The sequence below is a fragment of the Mobula hypostoma genome, chromosome 5, assembly GCF_963921235.1.
Source record: "Mobula hypostoma chromosome 5, sMobHyp1.1, whole genome shotgun sequence".
In the NCBI taxonomy this organism is placed as follows: Eukaryota; Metazoa; Chordata; class Chondrichthyes; order Myliobatiformes; family Myliobatidae; genus Mobula; species Mobula hypostoma.
In genome coordinates, this window is record NC_086101.1 from 246,828 (window position 1) to 274,285 (window position 27,458).

The following is a 27,458-nucleotide window of genomic DNA, read 5'->3' on the forward strand; positions in this document are numbered from 1 at the left end:
CAGTGGCTCCACAGTGGAGAGAGTGGAAAACATCAAGTTCCTCGGGGTGCAGATTTCAGACACTCTCACCCGGTCCAGGAACACCACTGGGATTGTGAAACGGGCCCAGCAGAGATTGCACTTTCTGAGGAAGCTTAAACAAGCATCACTCCCCACTAACATTTTAACTGCATTCTACAGAGACGTGGTTGAGAGTGTGCTGACCTTTTGCATCACAACCTGGTACTCCAGCTGCAGTGCTGTCGACAAAAAAGCCTTGCAGAGGGTGGTTAGGGGAGCAGAGAAGGTTATTGGGGTCTCCCTACCTTCTGTCCAAGACCCCTTTCAGAGTCGATGCCTCCAGAAGACACGGTACGTCATTAAAGACCCCTCACACCCTCTCCATGAACTGTTTGTTCTTCTGCCATCAGGCAAACGTTACAGGAGCATCAAAACTAAAACCACAAGGCTATAAAACAGCTTCCTCCCACAGGCAGTCAGACTGCTAAATAGCTGCTCTACCTGACCCTGCTTTGGACACTTTTAACTTGCACTGGACACTTATAACTGATTTAACTGACATGTGGCTGTTGTGTTTTACTATTTATTGTTATGTTTATTATTTAGTGTTGCGTTTGTTATGTTATGATTGCACTGCCCCTGAAAAACGCTGTCTCATTCTGCCCTGCAGAACTGATGTACGGTTAGAATGACAATAAAGTTTTTTGAATCTTGAATCTTTTGAATCTCTTGAATTTTACAATGGAATGTTTGTTGGATGATCTAACTGAAGTGAAGAGAGAAAAAAATAGAAACTGGCGGAGGAATTGTGTAAGTGTAGGGAAGAGTTAGAGGAGAATGAAAATGAAATTGTGGGGGAGCAGAGTCAGGCGAATTTGATCCACATGAGACAGTTTCAGGCTCAGTGTGAAAGCGTTAACAAGAGAAAATGAGAGAACACTGAGGAGGAGTATAAAGAGGCAAATACAGAATTAGAGAAATGGAAAAGTCAGGGTCAGGATTTACGGAATGTCACGCATGTCATGAAGAAATCGGCAGCTGAGAAGAAAAGCAGCGCTGATCACGAGTGTTTGTGTGGTTGTCCGTTTCCTTCTCTTCTACCTGGTTTGATGTGGATAGAGAATTGGTTGGCAGACAGGAAGCAAAGAGTGGGAATAAACGGGACCTTTTCAGAATGGCAGGCAGTGACTAATGGGGTACCGCAAGGCTCAGTGCTGGGACCCCAGTTGTTTACAATATACATTAATGACTTAGATGAGGGAATTAAATGCAGCATCTCCAGGTTTGCGAATGACACGAAGTTGGGTGGCAGTGTTAGCTGTGAGGAGGATGCTAAGAAGATGCAGGGTGACTTGGATAGGTTAGGTGAGTGGGCAAATTCATGGCAAATGCAATTTAATGTGGATAAATGTGAGGTTATCCACTTTGGTGGCAAGAACAGGAAAACAGATTATTATCTGAATGGTGGCCGATTAGGAAAAGGGACGGTGCAGCAAGACCTGGGTGTCATTGTACACCAGTCATTGAAAGTGGGCATGCAGGTCCAGCAGGCAGTGAAAAAGGCGAATGATATGCTGGCATTCATAGCAAGAGGATTTGAGTACAGGAGCAGGGAGATACTACTGCAGTTGTACAAGGCCTTGGTGAGAGCACACCTGGAGTATTGTGTGCAGTTTTGGTCCCCTAATCTGAGGAAAGACATTCTTGCCATAGACTGAGTACAAAGAAGGTTCACCAGATTGATTCCTGGGATGGCAGAACTTTCATATGATGAAAGACTGGATCGACTAGGCTTGTATTCTCTGGAATTTAGAAGATTGAGGGGGGATCTGATTGAAACGTATAAAGTTCTAAAGAAATTGGACAGGCTAGATACAAGAAGACTGTTCCCGATGTTGGGGAAGTCCAGAACGAGGGGTCACAGTTTGAGGATAAAGGGAAAGGCTTTTAGGACCGAGATGAGGAAAAACTTCTTCATACAGAGAGTAGTGAATCTGTGGAATTCTCTGCCACAGGAGACAGTTGAGGCCAGTTCATTGGCTATATTTAAGAGGGAGTTAGATATGGCCCTTGTGGCAAAAGGGATCAGAGGGTATGGAGAGAAGGCAGATACAGGGTTCTGAGTTGGATGATCAGCCATGATCATACTGAATGGCGGTGCAGGCTCGATGGGCCGAATGCCCTACTCCTGCACCTATTTTGTATGTTTCTTTGTGACTTCATATTGGGGGAGCAGCATCGGTGCTGGTGAGGCAAAAAGACAAAATAATCTCATCAAAAATGATGGAACCGTCCTTGGCCACAACCGGGGCTCTTTCGAGTTCGTGGTGGAGAGGAGATCACTAAACACATGGTCATCCACTACGGAAAATGGGGCACATCCTCTCCATGACCTACTGCATAGGCAGCGGAGCACCCTTTCGCACAGACTTACTCAGCATCGCTGTCAGAAGGATCATTACAGAAAATCTTTCCTATCAAATGTAATATACAACAGTTCATTTGTTAATCTGCCACCCACAGCTCTAATCTACAAATTAAGTTTGCCAACAACACTACATTGATTGGCCTATTCTCAGACAATAACGAGGTGGCCCACAGGGAAGAAGTCATCTCTCTGACACAATGGTGTCAAGAAAACAACCTCTCCCTCAATGTCGAAAAATCAAGGGAGCTGTGGATTACAGGAGGAATGGAGACGGGCTAACCCTATTGACATCAATGGATCTGGGGTTGAGAGGGTTAACAGATTTCAGTTCCTCAGGATCCTCATCACCGAGGACCTCACGTGGTCTGTACACACAAGCTGTGCATTGAAAAAGGCACAATAGTGCCTCTTTCACCTCAGACGGTTGAGGAAGTTTGGTATGGGCCCCCAAAACCTTAGAAATTTCTACGGGAGCACAATTGAGAGCATCCTGACTGGCTGCATCACTGCCTGGTATGGGAACTGTACCTCCTTTAATCGAAGGATTCTGCAGAAAGTGGTGCGCACAGCCAAGTGCATCTGTAACTGCGGACTTCCCACGATTCAGGAAATTTACAAAGACAGGTATGTAAAAAGGGTCCGCAGGATCATTGGGCACCAGAGTCACCCCAACCACAATCTGTTCCAGCTGCTACCATCGGGGCAACGCTATCGCAGCATAAAAGCCAGGACCAACAGGCTCCGAGACAGCTTCTTCCACCAGGAATCAGACTGAGTGTATTTCTATGTTACATTGCTGTTCTGTTTATTAAAAATTACTATGATTGCAGATCGCTCATTTAGACGGAGGCGTAACGTAAAATTTTTTACTCCACATTTACGTGCAGGACGCAAGAAATAAGGTCAATTCAATACATCTTTCTGCGACAGATCATGGTTCAATAGTCTCTGCAAAATTGTTTCATACGTTATAATTGCACATTGGTACCATATTATTGTGTATATAATTATTCTCCACTTTATTTTTTGTAAAGTCTGCGCACTGCTAAGTGTGATTTTAAATATTGCTGCTGTAACGAAAGAATCTCCCACTCGGGATCAATAAAGTATTTATTATTATTATTATTCTCCAGACCCATATCTCTTTCACCAATAAACTTCACAGCTCTTGAATTTACTCTCTATAGCAATAGAACCATAAATAGTTAAATAGTAATATGTAAATTATACCAGTAAATTTTGAAATAAGTCCAGGACCAGCCTATTGGCTCAGGGTGTCTGACCCTCCAAGGGAGGAGTTGTAAAGTTTGATAGCCACAGGCAGGAATGACTTCCTATGATGCTCTGTGTAGCATCTCGGTGGAATGAGTATCTGGCTGAATGTACTCCTGTCCCCAACCAGGACATTATGTAGTGGATGGGAGACATTGACCAAGATGGCATGCAACTTAGACAGCATCCTCTTTTCAGACACCACCGTGAGAGAGTCCAGTTCCATCCCCACAACATCACTGGCCTTATGAATGAGTTTGTTGATTCTGTTGGTGTCTGCTACCCTCAGCCTGCTGCCCCAGCACACAACAGCAAACATGATAGCACTGGCCACCACAGACTCGTCGAACATCCTCAGCATGGACCGGCAAATGTTAAAGGACCGCAGTCTCCTCAGGAAATAGAGACGGCTCTGACCCTTCTTGTAGACAGCCTCAGTGTTCTTAGACCAGTCCAGATATTGTCAATTCGTATCCACAGGTATTTGTAATCCTCCACCATGTCCACACTGACCTCCTGGATGGAAGCAGGGGTCGCCGGTGCCCAGCTCTCCTCAGGTCTACCACCAGCTGCTTGGTCTTTTTCACATTAAGCTGCAGATAATTCTGCTCACACCATGTGACAAAGTTTCCTGTCCTCCACATTCTGACTCCCTCCCTTCCTTTCCAGTCCTGAAGAAGGGTCTGTGGTTGAAACGCCGACTGTTCACTCCTCTCTATAGCTGCTGCCTGCCCCCCCGAGTTCCTCCAGCATTTTGTGTGCGTTGCTTTGGATTTCCGCATCTGCAGATTTTAGCCTGTTAAACCAATACGCCTGCGCGGTGGTCGTGCTGAATCCCGAATATCGCGCATGCGCTGAGAACCCGCGAGCTCACGAAAACGGATGCAGGTAAGAGTCAGCTCCGGGCGGAAAAAACATAATCACCGGCGTCTGAAACGCGACCGGAAGACAATTACTGTGATTTCCAGCCACACTGGTACTCCACCCAAGGACGGTCCTGGTTCTTTCCCTCTCTTTCAGCCCCATGATCCGTACCCGGGCCCCAGGGAGCTTTTGACTCTTAGGCCCCGATGCTGCCTCTGGAGCTTTTGATGGTGGACAGGGAGGGTTCTCTTCGCGAGGGCTTCTGGGTAGAGAGGCAGCCATAGGCAATAGTACCGGTGTTGTCCCGTACAGTCAAAAAAATGGGAGCGGATGTATCTCCCAAACACTGCCGAACTCCAGCTATGTAAATCCGAACTCGGAACAAAAATATAGTTCCCAGTTAATTTCATGAAACTTGGCTACAGGAGGAGCAGGACTGGCAGCTTAATATTCCAGGGTTCCGATGTTTCAGATGTCATAGAGGCAGTGGAATGAAAGGTGGGGTTGGTAGCATTGCTTGTCAGGGAAAATGTTACAGCAGTGCTCAGGCAGGACAGATTAGAGGGCTTTTCTACTGAGTCCCTATGGGTGGAGCTGAGAAACAGGAAAGGTATGGCCACATTAGTGGAATTCTATTATAGACCACCCAATAGTCAGCGAGAATTGGAGGAGCAAATCTGCAGAGAGATAGCAGGCAACTGCAGGAAACATAACGTTGTGGTGGTAGGGGATTTTAATTTTCCATATATTGATTGGGACTCCCATACTGTTAGGGGTCTAGATGGGTTAGAGTTTGTAAAGTGTGTTCAGGAAAGTGTTCTAGATCAATATATAGAGGTACCAACTAGTGGGGATGCAATATTAGATCTCCTATTAGGAATCGAGTTTGGACAAGTGACGGAAGTGTGTGCAGGGGAACGCTTTGGTTCCAGTGATCATAACACCATTAGTTTCAACTTGATCATGGATAAGGATAAATCTGGTCCTAGGGTTGAGGTTCTAAACTGGAAGAAGGCCAAATTTGAAGAAATGAGAAAGGATCTGAAAAGCGTGGATTGGGACAGGTTGTTCTCCGGCAAGGATGTGATCGGTAAGTGGGAAGGCTTCAAAGGAGAAATTTTGAGAGTGCAGAGCTTGTATGTTCCTGTCAGGATTAAAGGCAAAGTGATTAGAAATAAGGAACCTTGGTTTTCAAGGGATATTGCAAGAAGAGGGAGTTGTATGACATGTATAGGAAACAGGGAGGAAATAAGGTGCTTGAAGAGTATAAAAAGTGCAAGAAAATACTTAAGAAGGAAATCAGGAGGTCTAAAAGAAGACATGAGGTTGCCTTGGCAGTCAAAATGAAGGATAATCCAAAGAGCTTTTACAGGTATATTGAGAGTGAAAGGATTGTAAGGGGTAAAATTGGTCCTCTTGAAGATCAGGGTGGTCGGCTATGTGCGGAACCAAAAGAAATGGGGGAGATCTTAAATAGGTTTTTTTGCGTCTGTATTTACTAAGGAAACTGGCATGAAGTCTATGGAATTAAGGGAAACAAGTAGTGAAATCATAGAAACTGTACAGATTGAAAAGGAGGAGGTGCTTGCTGTCTTGAGGCAAATTAAACTTGATAAATTCCCAGGACCTGGCAGGGTATTCCCTCGGACCTTAAAGGAGACTAGTGTTGAAATTGCAGGGGCCTTGGCAGATATATTTAAAGTGTCGGTGTCTACGGGTGAGGTGCCGGAGGATTGGAGAATGGCTTATGTTGTTCCGTTGTTTGAAAAAGAATCGAAAAGTAATCTGGGAAATTATAGGCCGGTAAGTTTGACGTTGGTAGTGGGTAAGCTATTGGAGGGAGTACTAAGACACAGAATCTACAAGCATTTGGATAGACAGGGACTTATTAGGGAGAGTCAACATGGCTTTGTACGTGGTAAGTCATGTTTGACCAGTCTATTGGAGTTTTTCGAGGAGGTTGCCAGGAATGTAGATGAAGGGAAGGCAGTGGATGTTGTCTACATGGACTTCAGTAAGGCCTTTGACAAGGTCCCGCATGGGAGGTTAGTTAGGAAAATCCAGTCGCTCGGTATACATGGAGAGGTGGTAAATTGGATTAGACATTGGCTCAATGGAAGAAGCCAAAGAGTGGTAGTAGAGGATTGCTTCTCAGAGTGAAGGCCTGTGACTAGTGGTGTGCCACAGGGATCAGTGCTGGGTCCATTGTTATTTGTCATCTATATCAATGATCTGGATGATAATGTGGTAAATTGGATCAGCAAATTTGCTTATGATACGAAGATTGGAGGTGTAGTGGACAGTGAGGAAGGTTTTCAAAGCTTGAAGAGGGATTTGGACCAGCTGGAAAAATGGGCTGAAAAATGGCAGATGGAGTTTAATACAGACAGGTGTGAGGTATTACACTTTGGTAGGACAAACCAACGTAGAACATACAGGGTAAATGGTAAGGCACTGAGGAGTGCAGTAGAACAGAGGGATCTGGGAATACAGATACAAAATTCCCTGAAAGTGGCGTCACAGGTAGATAGAGTCGTAAAGAGAGCTTTTGGTACATTGGCCTTTATTAATCAAAGTATTGAGTATAAGAGCTGGAATGTTGTGATGAGAATAAGGCATTGGTGAGGCCGAATCTGGAGTATTGTGTTCATTTTTGGTCACCAAATTACAGGAAGGATATAAATAAAGTTGAAAGAGCTCAGAGAAGGTTTACAAGGGTGTTGCCGGGACTTGAGAAATGCAGTTACAGAGAAAGGTTGAATAGGTTAGGCCTTTATTCCCTGGAGCGTAGAAGAATGAGGGGAGATTTGATAGAAGCATATAAAATTATATTTTATACTTTATTGTCGCCAAACAATTGGTACTGCGCTTATTTGATTCTGCGCTTCACACTCCCTGGATTACAAATATTAAATATTATAAATATTAAAAATAGTTAAAATGAGTAAATATTAAGAAAAATTATAAATCGTAAATAGCAAATAGAAAAATGGGAAGTAAGGTAGTGCAAAAAAACTGAGAGGCAGGTCCGTATATTTGGAGATACGGCCCAGATCCGGGTCAGGATCCGTTCAGCAGCCTTATCACAGTTGGAAAGAAGCTGTTCCCAAATCTGGCCGTCCAAGTCTTCAAGCTCCTGAACCTTCTCCCGGAGGGAAGAGGGACGAAAAATCTGTTAGCTGGGTGGGTCGTGTCCTTGATTATCCTGGCAGCAATGCTCCGACAGCGTGCGGTGTAAAGCGAGTCCAAGGACGGAAGATTGGTTTGTGTGATGTGCTGTGCCGTGTTCACGATCTTCTGCAGCTTCTTTCGGTCTTGGACAGGACAACTTCCATACCAGGTTGTGATGCACCCTAGAAGAAAGCTTTCTACAGTGCATCTATAAAAATTAGTGAGTGTTTAGGAGACAGGCCAAATTTCTTTACTTTTCTCAGGAAGTAAAGGCGCTGGTGGGTCTTCTTGGCAGTGGTTGGACCAAGTCAGGTCATTTGTGATATTGACCCCAAGGAACTTAAAGCTTTTGACCTGTTCCACTTGCGCACCTCCAATGTAAATTGAGTCCTGCGGTCCGCTATTCCTTCTGAAGTCAACAACCAGTTCCTTCGTTTTGCTGACGTTGAGGGATAGGTTGTCTTCGCACCATGCCACCAGGTTCTTAATTTCCTCTCTGTACTCAAACTCATCATTATCCGAGATACAGCCTACAATTGTTGTGTCATCAGCAAACATATATGTTGAGTTTGATGGAAACTTGGCTGCACAATCATGGGTGTACAGTGAGTACAGCAGGGGCTGAGTACACAGCCTTGTGGGGCACCGGTGCTCAGAGTGATTGTAGAGGAGAGCTTGTCCCCTATTTTTACAGCTTGGGTCCTGTCTGTGAGGAAGTTGAAGATACAGCTGCAGATCTGAGTGCTGAGACCCAGGTTCCGGAGCCTAGGAATTAGTTTATTTGGAATGGTAGTATTAAAGGCAGAGCTGTAGTCAATGAAAAGGAGCCTTACGCATGCGTCTTTATTCTCCAGGTGTTCTAAGGCGGAGTGTAGGGCCAGAGAGATGGCATCTGCTGTTGACCTGTTGCTCCGGTAGGCGATTTGCAAAGCGTCGAGGTTGACTGGTAGGCTGTGGTTGATGTGTGCCATAACCAATCTCTCAAAGCACTTCATAGCAATTGATGTCAGAGCCACAGGTCGATAGTCATTCAGGCATGCCACCTTGCTCTTCTTCGGCACTGGGATTATCGTTGCCTTCTTAAAACATGAGGGGATCTTAGACTGAAGCAAAGAACAGTTGAAGATGTCAGCAAACTGTCCAGCTAGCTGGCTTGCACAGGCCCGAAGAACTCGTCCCGGGATGCCATCTGGGCCCATCGCCTTCCTTGGATTTATCTTCAGGAAGGCCCTTCTAACGTCCTCCTCGGTGACGATGAATCTCGATGCCACCAGGTCCGGTTCATCCGGAGGGAGCGGGATGCTCCTCTTCTGTTCGAATCTTGTGTAGAATACGTTAAGTTCGTCAGGAAGAGAAGCGCCACAGTTATTGATATCCCCAGCCTTTTCTTTGTGCCCAGTGATCTCATTTAGACCCTGCCATAGTCTACTGGCATCCCTTTATTTAACCTGGGCTTCCAACTTGGCTCGATATTGCCCCTTGGTGCCCTTAATGGCTTTCCGGAGTTCACGCCTGGATTCCATGTAGCGACTGGTATCCCCGGATCTAAAAGCCGCAGCTCCAGCCTTTGAACGGGACTTGACCTCATAATCCATCCAAGGTTTCCGGTGAGGGAACACCCGGATTGTCTTGCGAGACACACAGTCCTCCGGGCATTTCCAAATAAAGTCCGCGACATCTGATGGGTATAGATAGAGTGGATGCAATTATGATGGGTATAGATAGAGTGAATGCAAGCAGGCTTTTTCCACTGAGGCAAGGGGAGAAAAAAAACCAGAGGACGTGGGTTAAGGGTGAAGGGGGAAAAGTTTAAAGGGAACATTAGTGGGAGGCTCTTCACACAGAGAGTGGTGGGAGTGTGGAATGAGCTGCCAGACGAGGTGGTAATTGCAGGTTCTTCTTTAATATTTAAGAATAAATTGGACAGATACATGGATGGGAGGTGTATGGAGGGATATGGTCCGTGTGCAGGTCAGTGGGACTAGGCAGAAAATAGTCATAGTCATACTTTATTGATCCCGAGGGAAACTGGGTTTCATTACAGTTGCACCAATCAAGAATAGAGCATAGATATAGCAATATAAAAGCATAAATAATTAAATAATATGTAAATTATGCCAGGAAATAAGTCCAGGACCAGCCTATTAGCTCAGGGTGTCTGACCCTCCAAGGAAGGAGTTGTACCTCCTATGACGCTCTGTGTTGCATCTCGGTGGAATGATTCTCTGGCTGAATGTACTCCTGTGTGGAGACATTGACCAAGATGGCATGCAACTTGGGCAGCATCCTCTTTTCAGACACCACCGTCAGAGAGTCCAGTTCCATCCCCACAGCATCACTGGCCTTATGAATGAGATTGTTGATTGTGTTGGTGTCTGCTAACGGCACAGCCAAGAAGGGCTGAAAGGCCTGTTTCTGTGCTGTAGTTTTTCTATGGTTTTTTTCCAATGGAAATAAAATCTTCCATCAGGTTTACTTCTCTCCGGGTAAATAATGATGTGAAACACCTTTGCCTCGATGACAAGTGACTTGTGGCTTTCACATCACAAAAGTGCCGCACTCCAATGAGAATAACCACTGCCCTCCACTTTATATTCATTGGCATTGCCATCGATAGGTTATTCTCCGTCAGTCAGCTGGTGGGAGGGTATCCGAGTGATTAGTAAATCTCCAGGATCGTGCTCCAGGAAAGTGCCCTTTGTAGTGTTGTGGAACATGACCAGAACTTGAAATAATACCAAAGGACAAATTGAGCCAAGACACAGGTTGATTGAAGTCAGAAATAGCCCATGCTCATACAGAGAGGAATACAGTCAGAGAGTTTGATGGTCAGTCAGAATGTCTGATCTGTGCCTTGTTAGAAGATGAATGCATATCGAAACAGAAATCTGCAATATATTAGAGGCCCTTCGGCCCACAGTGTTGTGCCGTCCAGGTAACCTATTCGAGAAACTGCCTCGGATTTCCCAAATGCATTGCACTCTGTTTTTCTAAGCTCCATGTGCATATCTAAGAGACTCTATGGTATCTGCCTCTACCATCATCGCTGGCAGTGCATTCCATGCACCTACTACTGTCTGTGTGAAAAACCTACCTCTGACATCCCCTTTGACCCTTCCAAGCACCTTAAAACTATGCCCCTTGTGTTTGCCAATTCAGCCCTAGGAAAAAGCCTCTGGCTATCTTCATGATCAATGCCGTTCATCATCTTATACACATTTGTCAGGTCACCTCTCATCTTCAAAGTTCACTCAACCTATTCTCATAAGGCATGTTCTCCAATCCATGCAACATCCTTGTAAATCTCCTCTGCAGTTTTTCTATAGTATCCCCATCCTTCCTATAATGAGGTAACTGAACACAATCCCCTAAGTGGGGTATAAATAAGGTTTTATATACCTGTAACATTACCTCACCGATCTTGAGCTCAGTTCCATGGTTGATGAAGGCCTTCTTAACACCATTGTCCATCAGCACTGCAGCTTTGAATGTCAAATTGACATGGACCCCAAGATCTCGTTGATCGTCCACACTGCCAAGTGTCCTAACATAATATTGTAGTCTGTCTTCAAATTTGATGTACGGAAATAAACCACAGCACACTTATCTGGGTTGAACTTCATCTGCCAGTTCTGTATCCTATCGATGTCCTGCTATAACCTCTGGACAACTGTCCAGCCTGTTCACCACACCCTCAACTTTTGTGTCATCAGCAAACTTTCTAACCCACCCTTCTACTTCCTCGTCAAGATCATTTATAAAAATCACAAAGAGGAGTCTCAGAACACATCCCTGCAGAACACCACTGGTCACCGTCCTCCATGCAATTTACAAACCATCTCCAACCACCTTTTGGCTTCTGTGGGCAAGCCAATTCTGGATCCAGAAAGCAAGGTCTATTTTGATCCTGGCCTCATTACTTTCTGAATGAGCCTCGCTTGAGGAATTTTATCAAAATTCTTACTGAAAGCCATGTACACTACATCCAATGCTCTACATTAGTGGTCGCCAACCAGTCAATCGCGATCGACCAGTTGATCTTTGAGACTTTCCCATTAGATCCCGAAAAAAAAAGAAAAATAAATACACAATTACATTATGCCTGATAAACTTTGCGATGCAGAAGCAGATTTTACCCCTAGAGCGCATATGTGAGTCGTTTTTAACCCACACTTAGTTGCTTTCCCTGTTCGTTGTGTTTTATGTTTTTCCGCTGCCCAGCGTTTTGTGTCAGATGTGCCACTGTCTGTCAAATTCCATGGAGCATGGAAGAGCTTCGTTTATCTTAAACATAAACGAACAAATGGGCAAACTGTCCATTGGCAAAAGAATACAACACGCGTGGGTAAAAATGACTCACTTCTGCATTCATGACTTAACTGAAATTTGATCAACTTTGATCGGTTTTGACTCTGTTATGCTGCTATTTATATTACATCAGTTATGCAAAAGCTTGATCAGTTGTACTGCTTTCTTTCAAATTTTTTGCCTTTGATAGCGTGAATACGTTTAGCATTTCAGATAGTGTGCTAGTAACTAGCATTAATTTTAGTTTTTACTGAAAAGTTAGCGCCTCTCTCTCTATTTTCATTTAGCTGTTGTACTTTTTTCAGCGTAGCTTGTGCTGCATCAAAGTGACCAATTAGATTAGATAAGAGTACAGACTGTCGCAAACGTCAGTATACGGCGCTCGCTGGTGATATCCTGCAAGCTCGCTAGCATGGCGGAGGCTCCACGAAAGAAGGCAAAAACATACAAATTCCATTCAGAATGGGAAGAGGAATTTCTGTTTACCGTGGAGAAAGACAAGTGTGTATGTATGTTGTGCCACCAAACACATGTACTGACTAAAAGAGGGAATCTGGAGCGGCACCACAACACCAACCACCAGAAATTTAAAGACACCTACCCCCCGCCAAAGAGCGCATCTGTGCCAGAAAGTTGAGGAGCTGAACTCAGGGTTGAAGGCCCAGCAATCGTTTTTCACAAAACATGCTGCTCAAAAATAAGGATCAACAAGAGTTAAAGGACTTGTCTCTCTGTGAATATTTTTTACTGCAGTTCGATGAATCCCTGGATGTAATGCAAACAGCTCAGCTTGTTGTACTTGTCAGAATGGCTTTCCAGGATTTTACAACAAAGGGGGACTTCCTCATTCTTTTGCAATTAAAGGAGAGAACGAGAGGTGAGGATATTTACAATGAGTTTAAAAAATAAGTCTGTGAAAATGACGTCCCCATTAATAAACTGATGGCAATTACTACTGATGGGGCCTCAGCAATGCGCAGTGTGAGCGCTGGTTTAGAGCACTGTGACATAATAAGCCTGATTTTCCCAACTTCCTGAATTATCACTGTGTGGTTCATCAGCAGGCCTTGGCTGGGAAGGTCGTGGACTTTTCTCATGTAATGACACTGGTGGTCAAACTGATAAACTTCATTTGAGCAAAAGCACTTCAGCACCGCTTATTCAAGGTGTTATTGGATGAGCTTGGTGCTGCCTACAGAGACAGAATTCTTCATGCTGATGTTCCGTGGTTGAATCGCGGGAAAGTGCTGCAATGATTTGTTGACTTGCTGCCTGAGATAAAGACTTTCCTCTCAGCAAGAAACGAGGAGCATGTGGAACTGTCCAATGATGCGTGGCTACTGGATTTAGGGTTTCTGACAGACCTAATGGCTAAATTAAACACATTTAACAACGAGCTCATGGGAAAAGACCGACACCTGCCACACATGATCAGCGCAGTTAATGCATTTAAGGCCAAGCTCGGTATTTGGATTTCAAATTTAAAGAACGGGAGGCTGACACACTTTCCCAACTTGAAGAAAATGTTACAGGCCATCAAGGAAACAAATGCTTTTCACCCTGAGCAGTACTGTGCTTACCTAGACAAACTGGCAATAGAGTTCGATCGGCGTTTTGGGGAGTTAAACGTCATGAAAGATATTGCTGCATTTATTTCAAACCCATTTCTGTCAATCGATATAGAATAGATAGCAGCCAAATTCCAGCAAGTATTTGGTCTGCCAAGTGATATTGAAATGGAAACAATTGACTTGCAAATTGACAGCAATCAAGGGCCGCTGACTTTTGAGGGCTTGTCAGCAGGGAGAAGTTTCCTCATCTCACCACATGTGCACTAAAAGTCAGTCCCTACTTCGGGTCAACTTATCTGTGTGAAATTTCATTTTCACAGATGAAAATTATTAAATCTAAGTACAGGAGCTGTCTTACTGACAGACACCCCACAGACTGTCTCAGACTGGCTGTCTGTAGTTATGACCCAAATTTCAGGGAACTAGCAGAAAGTATTCAGCCCCAGTCATCACACTGAATGCAACAGTCAATTTTTATTTGTTTATTTTTCATGTTGAAATAAAATTAAATAATGAAACTTAGATTTAAAGGTATGAAGTATTGTAATATTCTTAAAGAAAGACATCTGTTTGATATGCTAGTTACAGTGTTTTCTTGGTAGAATTAATTTGAAAGTTTGACAAAAACATTTTATGTAATTCAAGTACCATGAGCCAAAATAAATGGCCTCAAGTTGGAAGTACAATATGAGCTGTTTTTTCTCTAAACAATTTAGTATGTTGATCTTGCCTTTCACTAAGGCCGAGGTAGGGGATATTGGGCTTAAAAAGGTTGGCGACCACTACTCTACATTCATCAGTGTGTTTGGTTATGTCCTCAAAGATTTCAGTCAGGTTCGTAAGGCATGATCTGCCCCAGACAAAGCCTTGCTGACTATCCCACATCAGATTATGCTTCTCCAAATGCTCATAAATCCTGCCTCTCAGGAGCTTCTCCAACAACTTCCCCTCCACTGAAGTAAGAACCACTGGTCTGTAATTTACGGGCTCATCTCTACTCCCTTTCTTGAAAAGGGAACAATGTGTTCTAATCCTCTGGTACTTTTCCTCTCCCTATTGATGTGCAAAGATCATCGCCAGAGGCTCAGCAATTTCCTCCCTCACTTCCCACAGTAGCCTGGGGTATATCTCAGGTTGAGGACCCCCAACTTGAGCTGAAATTGGTAAAATTGTGATGCCAGAGCTCACATTCAAAGGAGATCATACAGAAACATGTAAAATTATGAAAGGAAGAGATAAGATAGAGGCAGGAAAGTTGTTTCCACTGGTAGATGAGGCTAGAACTAGAGGACATTGCCTCAAGATTCGGGGGAAATTGGGATGGAGATGAGGAGGAACTGCTTTTCCCAGAGGGTGGTGAATCTGTGGATTTCACTACCCAATGAAAGGGGAGGCTACCTCAGTAAATATATTTAAGACAAGGTTGGATAGATTTTGGCAAAGTAGGGGAATTAAGGGTTATGGGGAAAAGGCAGGTAGGTGGAGATGAGTCCATGGCCAGATCAGCCATGATCTTATTCAATGGCAGAGCAGGCTCGACGGGCCAGATGGCCGACGCCTGCTCCTATTTCTTATGATCTTATGTTCTCACCACAGACTAAAATCTCTCCTGAAATATTGTCCTTCACCCATTGATGTCTTTTGCAAATATTTTTACAGGTTTGAAATGGCAGAACACTTGTGCACGGGAATCTCAGACACAACAACACATCAGTTTTGCTGACTCTGGATATTTAAGGAGTGACCAAAGATTTTCTTATGCTACACCAACACATCTGTTGTCGATCCTTGGAGATGAAGAACTATCACATCTCCAGCTGGTAATTTGTATTCTGTCTCTGAAATGATGTTTTCTGTTTTAACTCTCTGAAATCCACTGGAACAGGGAGCTGAGAACACACCAGCATTTGTTCACTGAAGATCAGTTCTTCAACTGCATTGATTGTACAAGGGATTCAAACATATGACTTTCTGAATTGCCAGAGAATTGATCGTAGTGAGATATCATTCTCTCAGTGTGGGAAGAGATTCACTCAGAGGCTACCCGCAGACACGCCAGTGAGTTCACAGTGGGGAGAGGCCATTCACCCGCTCTGTGTGAGGGAGGAGAGCCACTCAGTCATCCAGTCTGAAGTCATCAGCAAGTTCACACCATAGTGAGATGCTCCACTAGTTCTGTAAGGGGGAAACCATTCTGTTAACGATGGCAAAGGTATATCAGAAAATTCACCAGTGAGGGGACATTGACCTGCTCGGATGTTGGAAGGCATTCACATACTCAACCACACCACAGTGACACCAGCGATTTCACACCGGGGAGATGCCATTCACCTGCTCAGACTGTGGGAAGGGATTCACTCAGTCAAATCACCTGCTACAACATCAGTTAATTCACACTGGGGAGAGGCCATTCACCTGCTCAGACTGTGGGAAGCGATTCAATCACTCGTCTAACCTACAGAGACACCAGCGAGTTCACACCAGGGAGAAGCCATTCACATGCTCTGAATGTGGGAAGGGATTCACCCATTCAACTCAACTGAAGGAGCATCAGCGAGTTCACACTCGGGAGAAACCGATCACTTGCTCTGAATGTGGGAAGGTATTTGCTCGGTCATCTGAACTGAAGTTACATCAGCGAGTTCACACTGGTGAGAAGCCGTTCACTTGCTCTGAATGTGGGAAGGTATTTGCTCGGTCATCTCAACTGAAGTTACATCAGCGAGTTCACACTGGTGAGAAGCCGTTCACTTGCTCTGAATGTGGGAAGGGATTCGCCCAGTTATCTGAACTGAAGTTACATCAGCGAGTTCACACTGGAGAGATGCTGTTCACTTGCTCTGAATGTGGGAAGGGATTCGCTGTGTCATCTCGACTGAAGTTACATCAGCGAGTTCACACTGGGAAGAAGCCGTTCACCTGCTCAGACTGTGGGAAGGGATTCACTCAGTTGTACAACCTACAGAGTCACCAGCGAGTTCACACTGGGGAGAAGCCATTCACATGCTCTGAATGTGGGAAGGGTTTCACCCAGTTGTCCAACCTACAGAGTCACCAGCGAGTTCACACTGGGGAGAAGCCATTCACCTGCTCAGACTGTGGGAAGGGATTCACTCAGTTGTACAACCTACAGAGTCACCAGCGAGTTCACACTGGGGAGAAGCCATTCACATGCTCTGAATGTGGGAAGGGTTTCACCCAGTTGTCCAACCTACAGAGTCACCAGCGAGTTCACACTGGGGAGAAGCCATTCACTTGTTCTGAATGTGGGAAAGGATTCACCCAGTCAGCTAAACTGAAGGAGCATCAGCGAGTCCACACTGGGGAGAAGCCGTTCACTTGCTCTGAATGTGGGAAGGTATTTGCTCGGTCATCTGACCTGAAATCACATCAGCGAGTCCACACTGGAGAGAAGCCGTTCACCTGCTCTGAATGTGGGAAGGTATTTGCTCGGACATCTGACCTGAAGTTACATCATCAAGTCCACACTGGGGAGAAGCCGTTCACTTGCTCTGAATGTGGGAAGTTATTTGCTCGGTCATCTGACCTGAAGTTACATCAGCGAGTTCACACTGGGGAGAGGCCATTCACCTGCTCTGAATGTGGGAAGGGATTCATTAAGTCCTCCAGCCTACAGAGACACCAGGGAGTTCACTCTGTGGAGAAGCCATTCACATGCTCTGAATGTGGGAAAGGATTCATCCAGTCATCTGAACTGAAGTTACATCAGCGAGTCCACACTGGGGAGAAGCCGTTCACCTGCTCTGAATGTGGGAAGCGATTCACCAAGTCAGCTAAACTGAAGGAGCATCAGCGAGTTCACACTGGGGAGAAGCCGTTCACCTGCTCTGAATGTGGGAAGGTATTTGCTCGGACATCTGACCTGAAGTCACATCAGCGAGTTCACACTGGGCAGAAGCCGTTCACTTGCTCAAACTGTGGAAAGAGATTCACTCACTCATCCAACCTACAGAGACACCAGCGAGTTCACACTGGGGAGAAGCCGTTCACATGCTCTGAATGTGAGAAAGGATTTACGGATTCATCTCATCTGAAGTTACATCGGAGAGTTCACACTGGGGAGAAGCCGTTCACTTGCTCTGAATGTGGGAAGGAATTTGCTTGGTCAGCTGAACTGAAGTTACATCAGCGAGTCCACACTGGGGAGAAGCCGTTCAGTTGCTCTGAATGTGGGAAAGGATTTATTCGTTCATCTCAGCTCTTGAGACACCAGCAAATTCACACTGGGTAGAAACCATTCATCTGCTCAGAATGTGGGAAGGGATTCACCTATTCATCTCAACTGAAGTTACATCAGCGAGTCCACACTGGGGAGAAGCCGTTCAGTTGCTCTGAATGTGGGAAAGGATTCATTCGTTCATCTCAGCTCTTGAGACACCAGCAAGTTCACACTGGGGAGAAACCATTCAGCTACTCAGAACGTGGGAAAGGGTTCAGCTATTCGATTCATCTGAAAGAACATCAGTTTGTGCACATTGCGGAGAGGACATTTACCTGCTCAGTCTGTGGGAAAGGATTCATTCGGCGTTTTGCACTGCTGACACACCAGTTGGTTCACACTGGGGAGAAGCTGTTCACTTGCTCTGAATGTAGGAAATGATTCATTAGTTTATCTCAGCTCTTGAGACACTAGCAAATTCACACTGGGGAGAAACCATTCAGCTGCTCTGAATGTGGGAAGGGATTCACCCATTCAGCTCAACTGAAGGAACATCAGTGAGTTCACACTGGGGAATGGCCATTCACATGCTCTGAATGTGGGAAGGGATTCACCCATTCAGCTTAACTGAAGGTGCATCAGTAAGTTCACACTGGGGAGAGGCCATTCACTGCTCTGAATGTGGGAAGGGATTCGCTCAGTCATCCAAACTTGTGAGGCACTACCAAATTCATACCAGGGAGAAACCGTTCACCTGCTGAGATTGTAGGAAGGAATTCACTTGGTCATCTGACTATAAAAACATCAGCGAATTCACAATGGGGGATGCCACTCACCTGTTCTCAATGTGGAAAGGATTCACTCAGACATCTCAGTTAAGACTATAAGAGAGAAGGGGAGGAGAAGATGGCGGCACGATGCAGCGCGCGCGGCCGGTCCAAAATGATAATCGGTATTTGTTAAGTATGTACCGTGCACAATCCTGATTTGATGGAGACAGACGTGAGAAGCATGGAGGAACATCTAGAGAAACTTCTTAAATGCCTGCTTTGCTGCCGTTGCTACTGTGCGATCGAGAATCTCCAGAGGGGAAGGCCCCAAATCTTCGGCTTTGCCCATTGCCTGTTGCCGGGGCCAGGATCGAAGCGCTCGGCAGAGATGGTGCTCAGTGCTCGGTGTCGGAGGGCTGGTCGGAGGCTCGAAATTTTCTGACTGACTCGAGTCGGCTGTGGTCGGGTGCTTCCAGGGTGCTGCATCGGCAAGTTTGCGGCGCTGGAGGTTCACTACAGGGAGAGTTGTTTTTCCTTCTGCCGTCTGCGTGAGACGATGGGACATTCGAGAGACTCTGAGACTTTTTTTTTACCGTGCCCATGCTCTGTTCTTTATCAAATTACGGTATTGCTTTGCACTGTTGTAACTATATGTTATAATTATGTGGTTTTTGTCAGTTTTTCAGTCTTGGTTTGTCTTTTGTTTCTGTGATACCATTCTTAATGCATGCATTACTAAATGACAATAAAAGAGGACTGCATGTCCTCATAATCTAATAATCTAATCTAATCTAAAACATATAGGAGCAGGAGTAGCATTCGGCTTTTCGAGTCTGCTCCGCCATTCAGTCATGTGCTGATCCGATTCTTCCAGTCATCTCCAATCCCCTGCCTTCTCCCCATACCCTTTGATGCCCTGGCTAATCAAGAACCTATCTCTCTCTGCCTGAAACACACCGAATGACTTGGCCTCCACAGTTGCTTGTGGCAACAAATTCCGCAGATTTACCACCCACTGACAAAAGTAATTTCTTATCTCTGTTCTAAATGGATTTCCTTCAATCCAAGTCGTGACCTCTTATCGTAGACTGCCCTACCATGGGAAATAACTCCCATATCTAATCTGTTCAGAGCTTTTAACATTCGGAATGTTTCAAAGAGATCACCATCACCATCTCCTCCAACCCCCCCGCCCCTGTTCTGAATTCCAGTGAATATAGCCCAAGAGCTGCCAGACGCTTCTCGTACGGTAACCCTTTCCTGGAATCCTGGAATAATTCTTGTGAATCTTCTGTAAACCCTCTCCAATGTCAGTATATCTTTTCTAAAATAAGGAGCCCAGAACTGCACACAATATTCCAAGGGTTGTCTCATGAGTGCCTTATAGAGCCTCAACATCACATCCCTGCTGTTATATTCTGTACTTCTAGAAATGAATGCCACCATTGCATTCGCCTTCTTCACCACTGACTCAAGCGGGAGGTTAGCCTTTAGGGTATCCTGCACAAGGACTCCCAAGTTCCTTTGCATCTCTGCATTTTGAATTCTCTTTCAATATAAATAATCATCTGTCTGTTTATTTCTTCCACCAAAGTGCATGACCATACACTTTCCAACATAGTATTTCATTGGCTAGTTATTTATCCATTCCCCTAAACTATCTAAATTTCTCTGCAGGCTCTCTGATTCCTTAGCACTACTGGCCCCTCCACCTATCTTCGTAACATCAGCAAACTTAGCCACAAAGCCATCTATTCCATAATCTAAATCGTTGATGTACAACTTAAAAAGAAGCGGCCCCAACACGGACCCCTGTGGAACACCACTGGTAACCGGCAGCCAACCAGAATAGGATCCCTTTATTCCCACTCTCTGCTTCCTGCCAATCACCCAATGCCCTATCCATGTATGTAACTTTCCCCTAATTCCATGGGCTCTTATCTTGTTAAGCAGCCTTATGTGTGGAACCTTGTCAAAGGCTTTCTGAAAATCCAAATATACAACATCCACTGCATCTCACTTGTCTAGCCTACTTGTAATTTCCTCAAAAAATTGTAATAGGTTTGTCAGGGAGGATTTTCCTTTAAGGAAACCACGCTGAGTTCTGCCTATCTTGTCATATTCCTCCAGGTACTCTGTAACCTCATCCTTGACAATCGCCTCCAACAACTTCCCAACCACCAATGTCAAGCTAACAGGTCTATAATTTCCTTTTTGCTTCCTTGCCCCCTTCTTAAATAGCAGAGTGACATTTGCAATCTTCCAGTCCTCTGGAACCATGCCAATATCTATCGACTTTTGAAAGATCATCGCTAATGCCTCCACAATCTCCACAGCAACTTCCTTCAGAACATGAGGGTGCATTCCATCTGGTCCAGGAGATTTATCTACCCTTAGACTATTCAGCTTCCTAAGTACTTTCTCTATCATATTTGTTACTGCGCACACTTCTCTTCCCTGCTACCCCTGAGTGTCCGGTATACTGCTGATGTCTTCCTCAGTGAAGAATGATGCAAAATACTCGTTCAGTTCCTCTGCCATCTCCTTATCTTCCATTACAATTTCTCCAGCATCATGGAATCGGTAATTCCACGTGCTCTTATCATGCTGTATAGTACGTTGTCAAAGGCCCATTGAAAATCGAAATACACCATATCTACAGCATCTCTTTTGTCTACCCTGCTTGTAATTTCCTCAAAGAATTGCAGTAGGTTAGTCAGGCAGCATTTTTCTTTTAGGAAACCATGTTGGCTTTGGTCTACCTTCTCATTTGCCTCCCAGTGCTCCGTAAACTCATCCCGAACAACGATCCCAACAACTTCCCAACCACTGATGTCAGGCTAACAGGTCTATAGTTTCCTTTCTGCTGCCTCCCAACCTTCTTTCATAGCGGAGTAACATTTGCAATTTTCCAGTCATCCAGTACAGCCTCCGCAATCTCTCTAGCCACTTCCTTCAGAACCCTAGGGTGCATTCCATCAGGTCCGGGAGATTTATCCACCTTCAGACCATTAAGCTTCCTGAGCACCTTCTCAGTCGTAATTTTCTCTGCACATTAGTATTGCCACCTTAATGGTGGGGAGGAGAAAATGGCGGCGCGACACAGCGCGTGCAGCCGTTCTGAAAGATATCGATTATGTGTAACTGGGGGCCGTGCACAATCCGGATTTGATGGAGACAGCCGTGAGAGGCACGGAGGAACACCTGAAGTAACTTCTGAAATGCCTGCTTCGCTGCCACAGCTACTGCACGATAGAGAATCTCCGGAGACGGCCCCAAATACTCGGCTTTGCCTGTTGCCTGTTGCCGGGGCCAACGTCTCAGTGCTCAGTGTCGAAGAGCTGGTCGGAGGCTCAGAATTTTTGGACGGACTTGGAGTCGGACTGTGGTTGGATGCTTCCAGTATGCTGCATTGGCAAGTTGGCGGCACTGGAGGTTTACCGTCTGCATGAGATGATGGGACTTTCACGAAACACTGAGATTTTAAACCATGCCAATGGTCTGTTCTTCATCAAATTCCGGTGTTGTTTTGCACTGTTGTAACTATATGTTATAATTATGTGGTTTTTGTTAGTTTTTAAGTCAGTTTATCATGTGTTTCCGTGATATCATTCTGGAAAAACATTGTATCATTTCTTAATGCATGCAATCAAAGAAGACTGCGTGTCCTTATAATCTAATCTAATCTAATCTAACATACTTCACCTTCCTGACACTCTTGAATATCCGGTGTACTGCAGATGTCTTCCACTGTGAAGACTGTTGAAAAATACGCATCCTGTTCCGCTACCATCTCTGTGTCTCTCATTACAATATCTCCAGCATCATTTTCTATTGGTCCTATATCTACCCTCAACTCTCTTTTACTTAAAAATGCTTTTAGTACTTTCTTTGACATTAGTCACCAGCTTCCTTTCATAATACATCTTTTCCTTCCCAATGACCTTCTTAGTTTCCTTCTGCCATTTTTAAAAGCTTCCCAATTCACTATCTTCCCACTAGCTTTGGCTTCCTTCTATGCCATATAACTATATCCATAAACCATATAACAATTAACAGGCCATCTCGGCCCTTTTAGTCCATGCCGAACTCCTACTCTCACCTAGTCCCACCGACCTGCACTTGATCCATAACCCTCCATTCCTTTCTTGTCCATATATTTATCCAATTTAACTATAAACGACATTGAACCTGCCTCAACCACTTCTGCTGGAAGCTCGTTCCACACAGCCCCAACTCTCTGAGTAAAGAAGTTCCCCCTGGTGTTACCCCTAAACTTTTGTCCTTTAACTCTCAACTTATGTCCTCTTGTTTGAATCTCCCCCACTCTCAATGGATAAAGCCTATCCACGTCAACTCTATCAATCCCCCTCATAATTTTAAACACGTCTATCAAGTCCCCTCTCAACCTTCTACGCTCCAAAGAATAAAGACCTAACTTAGAAACATAGAAAATAGGTGCAGGAGTAGGTCATTTGGCCCTTCGAGCCTGCACCGCCATTTATTATGATCATGGCTGATCATCCAACTCAGAACCCCGCCCCAACCTTCCCTCCATACCCCCTGACCCCCGTAGCCACAAGGGCCATATCTAACTCCCTCTTAAATATAGCCAATGAACTGGCCTCAACAGTTTCCTGTGGCAGAGAATTCCACAGATTCACCACTCTCTGTGTGAAGAAGTTTTTCCTAATCTCGGTCCTAAAAGGCTTGCCCTCTATCCTCAAACTGTGACCCCTCGTTCTGGACTTCCCCAACATCGGGAACAATCTTCCTGCATCTAGCCTGTCCAATCCCTTTAGGATCTTATACGTTTCAATCAGATCCCCCCTCAATCTTCTAAATTCCAACCAGTACAAGCCCAATTCATCCAGCCTTTCTTCATATGAAAGTCCTGCCATCCCAGGAATCAATCTGGTGAACCTTCTTTGTACTCCCTCTATGGCAAAGATGTCTTTCCTCAGATTAGGGGACCAAAACTGCACACAATACTCCAGGTGTGGTCTCACCAAGGCCTTGTACAACTGCAGTAGTACCTCCCTGCTCCTGTACTCGAATCCTCTCGCTATAAATGCCAGCATACCATTTGCCTTTTTCACCGCCTGCTGTACCTGCATGCCCACTTTCAATGACTGGTGTATAATGACACCCAGGTCTCGTTGCACCTCCCCTTTTCCTAATCGGCCACCATTCAGATAATAGCCTGTTTTCCTATTTTTGCCACCAAAGTGGATAACTTCACATTTATCCACATTAAATTGCATCTGCCATGAATTTGCCCACTCACCCAACCTATACAAGTCACCCTGCATCCTCTTAGCATCCTCCTCACTGCTAACACTGCCACCCAGCTTCGTGTCATCCGCAAACTTGGAGATGCTGCATTTAATTCCCTCATCCAAGTCATTAATATATATTGTAAACAACTGGGGTCCCAGCACTGAGCCTTGCGGTACCCCACTAGTCACCGCCTGCCATTCTGAAAAGGTCCCGTTTATTCCCACTCTTTGCTTCCTGTCTGCTAACCAATTCTCCACCCACACCAATACCCTACCCCCAATACCGTGTGCTTTAAGTTTGCACACTAATCTCTTGTGTGGGACCTTGTCAAAAGCCTTTTGAAAATCCAAATATACCACATCCACTGGTTCTCCCCTATCCACTCTACTAATTACATCCTCAAAAAATTCTATGAGATTCGTCAGACATGATTTTCCTTTCACAAATCCATGCTGACTTTGTCCGATCATTTCACCGCTTTCCAAATGTGCTGTTATCACATCCTTGATAACTGACTCCAGCAGTTTCCCCACCACCGACGTTAGGCTAACCGGTCTATAATTCCCCGGTTTCTCTCTCCCTCCTTTTTTAAAAAGTGGGGTTACATTAGCCACCCTCCAATCCTCAGGAACTAGTCCAGAATCTAACGAGTTTTGAAAAATTATCACTAATGCATCCACTATTTCTTGGGCTACTTCCTTAAGCACTCTAGGATGCAGACCATCTGGCCCTGGGGATTTATCTGCCTTCAATCCCTTCAATTTACCTAACACCACTTCCCTACTAACATGTATTTCGCTCAGTTCATCCATCTCACTGGACCCTCTGTCCCTTACTATTTCTGGAAGATTATTTATGTCCTCGTTAGTGAAGACAGAACCAAAGTAATTATTCAATTGGTCTGCCATGTCCTTGCTCCCCATAATCAATTCACCTGTTTCTGTCTGCAGGGGACCTACATTTGTCTTTACCAGTCTTGTCCTTTTTACATATCTATAAAAGCTTTTACAGTCCGTTTTTATGTTCCCTGCCAGTTTTCTCTCATAATCTTTTTTCCCCTTCCTTGTTCAACCTTTCTCTGTAATTTAGGAGATGAAACCCAGGCAACATTTTAGTAAACCTCCTCTGTACTCTCTTAATTTTATTGACATCCTTCCTATAATTCGGTGACCAGAACTGTGCACAATACTCCAAATTTAGTCTTACCAATGCCTTATACAATTTCAACATTACATCCCAACTCCTATACTCAATGCTCTGATTAATAAAGGCCAGCATACCAAAAGCTTTCTTCACCACCCTATCCACATGAGATTCCACCTTCAGGGAACTATGAACCATTACTCCTAGATCCCTCTGTTCTACAGCATTCTTCAATGCCCTACCATTTACCATGTATGTCCTGTTTTGATTAGTCCGACCAAAATGTGGCACCTCACATTTTTCAGCATTAAACTCCATCTGATATCTTTCAGCCCACTCTTCTAACTGGCCTAAATCTCTCTGCAAGCTTTGAAAACCCACTTCATTATCCACAATGCCACCGATCTTAGTATCATCTGTATACTTACCAATCCAATTTACCACCCCATTATCCAGATCATTAATATGCCCTCTCCTTTACTTTTAACTTGGCTCTGACTTGTCAGCAAAGGTAGTGTCCATCTTCCATTCAAAAATTCCTTTTTGTGTAAAATATACATATCAGTCTTGCACTTCCCATGTTTTTCGCAGAACCTGCAGGCATTGCTGATCTGCTGTCCTTCCTGCAAGTGTCCCTTTCCGGTCAACTTTGGCCAGTTGCCTTCTCATGCCATTGTAGTTTCCTTTATTCCACTGAATACCAAACATTGGAATTTCGTTTCTCGTTCAGAAATTCAAAGTGAACTCAATCATATTGTGAGCACTGTTCGTCAAAGGTTCCTTAACCTTAAACTCTCTTATCACCAACGGATCATTGTACAGCGCCCAATCCAGTACAACCGATCCGCTAGTGGGCTCAACAACAAGCTGTTCTAAGAAGCTGTCCCTTAGACATTTTACAAACACACTCTCTTGACGTCCAGTACTGACCTGGTTTTCCCAATACACTTTCATGTTAAAATCCCCAACGATTATCATGACTTTGCCCTTCCGACATGCCTTTTCTATCTGCTACTGTAATTTGCAATCCACATCCCGACTGCTGTTTGGAGACCTGTTTACAACTGCCATAAGGGTCCTTTTACCCTTGCCATTTCTTACCACCAACCAGAGAGACTCTACACCTTCCGATCCTATATCATCGCTTTCTAACGATTTAATATTATTTCACATACACTGGGTCACACCAGCCCCTCTGCCGACTAATCTATCTTTCTGATACACTGTATATCCTTGGACATTCAGCTCCCAATGGCAGCCATCCTTTAGCCAGGTTTCAGAAGTATCCATAAAGCCATACTTGCCGATCTGTAGCTGAATTTCAAGATAATCCATTTTATTTCTTATGCTGTGTGCATTCAAATATAACACTTTCAGTCCAGTATTGAATGAACTTCAGCGAGTACACACTGGGGAGAAACTGTACACTGCTCAGAGCGGGAAGGAATTCACTCCGTCATCTCAACTGAATAAACATCACCGAGTTCACACTGAGTAGAAACCGTTCATCTGTTCCGACTGGGAATGAATTCACACTTTCATCTCGCCTGCCGACACACCAGACTGTTTTCGGCAGTGAGAGGACGTTGATCTGCTCAGACTGTGGGAAGGCATTCACACACTTATCCACGCTGCAGAGACAGTGGTGGGTTCACACTGTGGTGAGGGAGGTGATGTGCTCTGAATGTGAGATGGGTTTCAATCATTCATTCATCATTGTGTCACCTTACTAAGCTTTGACGCATCGCTAATCAGAAAGATCGGAATTTTGAGAGAACACAATTCACTCAGGTTCGCCAATCGAATATTGACTGTAATGGTTCAGGGCAGGTTATTTTTGAGCTTTCAGCAGTAGCCAATCAGCATTCAAGATAGATTATCAAGAAGGTATTAATGTTAGGCAGGGGTCATTGTTGGAGTGGACAGTTGAAGCGGAGACATTGAGGCTTTACCTCTTTGAGGTTTCAGTGCGGAGAGCATTCAGTCAGAGAAGGCAAAATAAACAGAGAAGCAGAATAAACGGTGTAAAGACAGTAAGGTAGAAGGGCTGAAATGTGTGTACCTCAATGCAAGAAGCATCAGGAACAAAGGTGATGAACTGAGAGCTTGGATACATACATGGAATTATGATGTAGTGGCCATTACGTAGACTTGGCTGGCACCAGGGCAGGAATGGATTCTCAATATTCCTGGATTTCAGTGATTTGAAAAGGATAGAGAGGGCGGAAAAGGGGGAGGAGGGGTGGCATTACTGGTCAGGGATACTATTACAGCTACAGAAAGGGTGGGTAATGTAGCAGGATCCTCTTTTGAGTCAGTATGGGTGGAAGTCAGGAACAGGAAGGGAGCAGTTACTGTACTGGGGGTATTCTATAGGACCCCTGGTAGCAGCAGAGATACAGAGGAGTAGGTTGGGAGTCAGGTTTTGGAAAGGCGCAAAAATAACAGGGTTGTTATCATGGGTGACTTTA

General features: G+C 44.7%; 1 protein-coding gene across 1 annotated transcript; it reads left to right on the plus strand.

Moving 5' to 3' along the window:
* The first annotated feature begins 3,424 nt into the window (after positions 1-3,424).
* Positions 3,425-20,328, plus strand: LOC134346467 (oocyte zinc finger protein XlCOF6-like). Its single transcript, XM_063047835.1, has 2 exons — positions 3,425-4,588; positions 15,274-20,328. The coding sequence occupies exon 2, from the start codon at positions 15,935-15,937 to the stop codon at positions 17,864-17,866; it is 1,932 nt and encodes a 643-aa protein (XP_062903905.1). The 5' UTR covers positions 3,425-4,588; positions 15,274-15,934; the 3' UTR covers positions 17,867-20,328.
* Positions 20,329-27,458: the final 7,130 nt, after the last annotated feature.

Excerpts from the sequence above, each read along its gene's own strand:
- LOC134346467 (XM_063047835.1), top strand. The coding sequence starts at position 15,935 with ATGCCATTCACCTGCTCAGACTGTGGGAAGGGATTCACTCAGTCAAAT.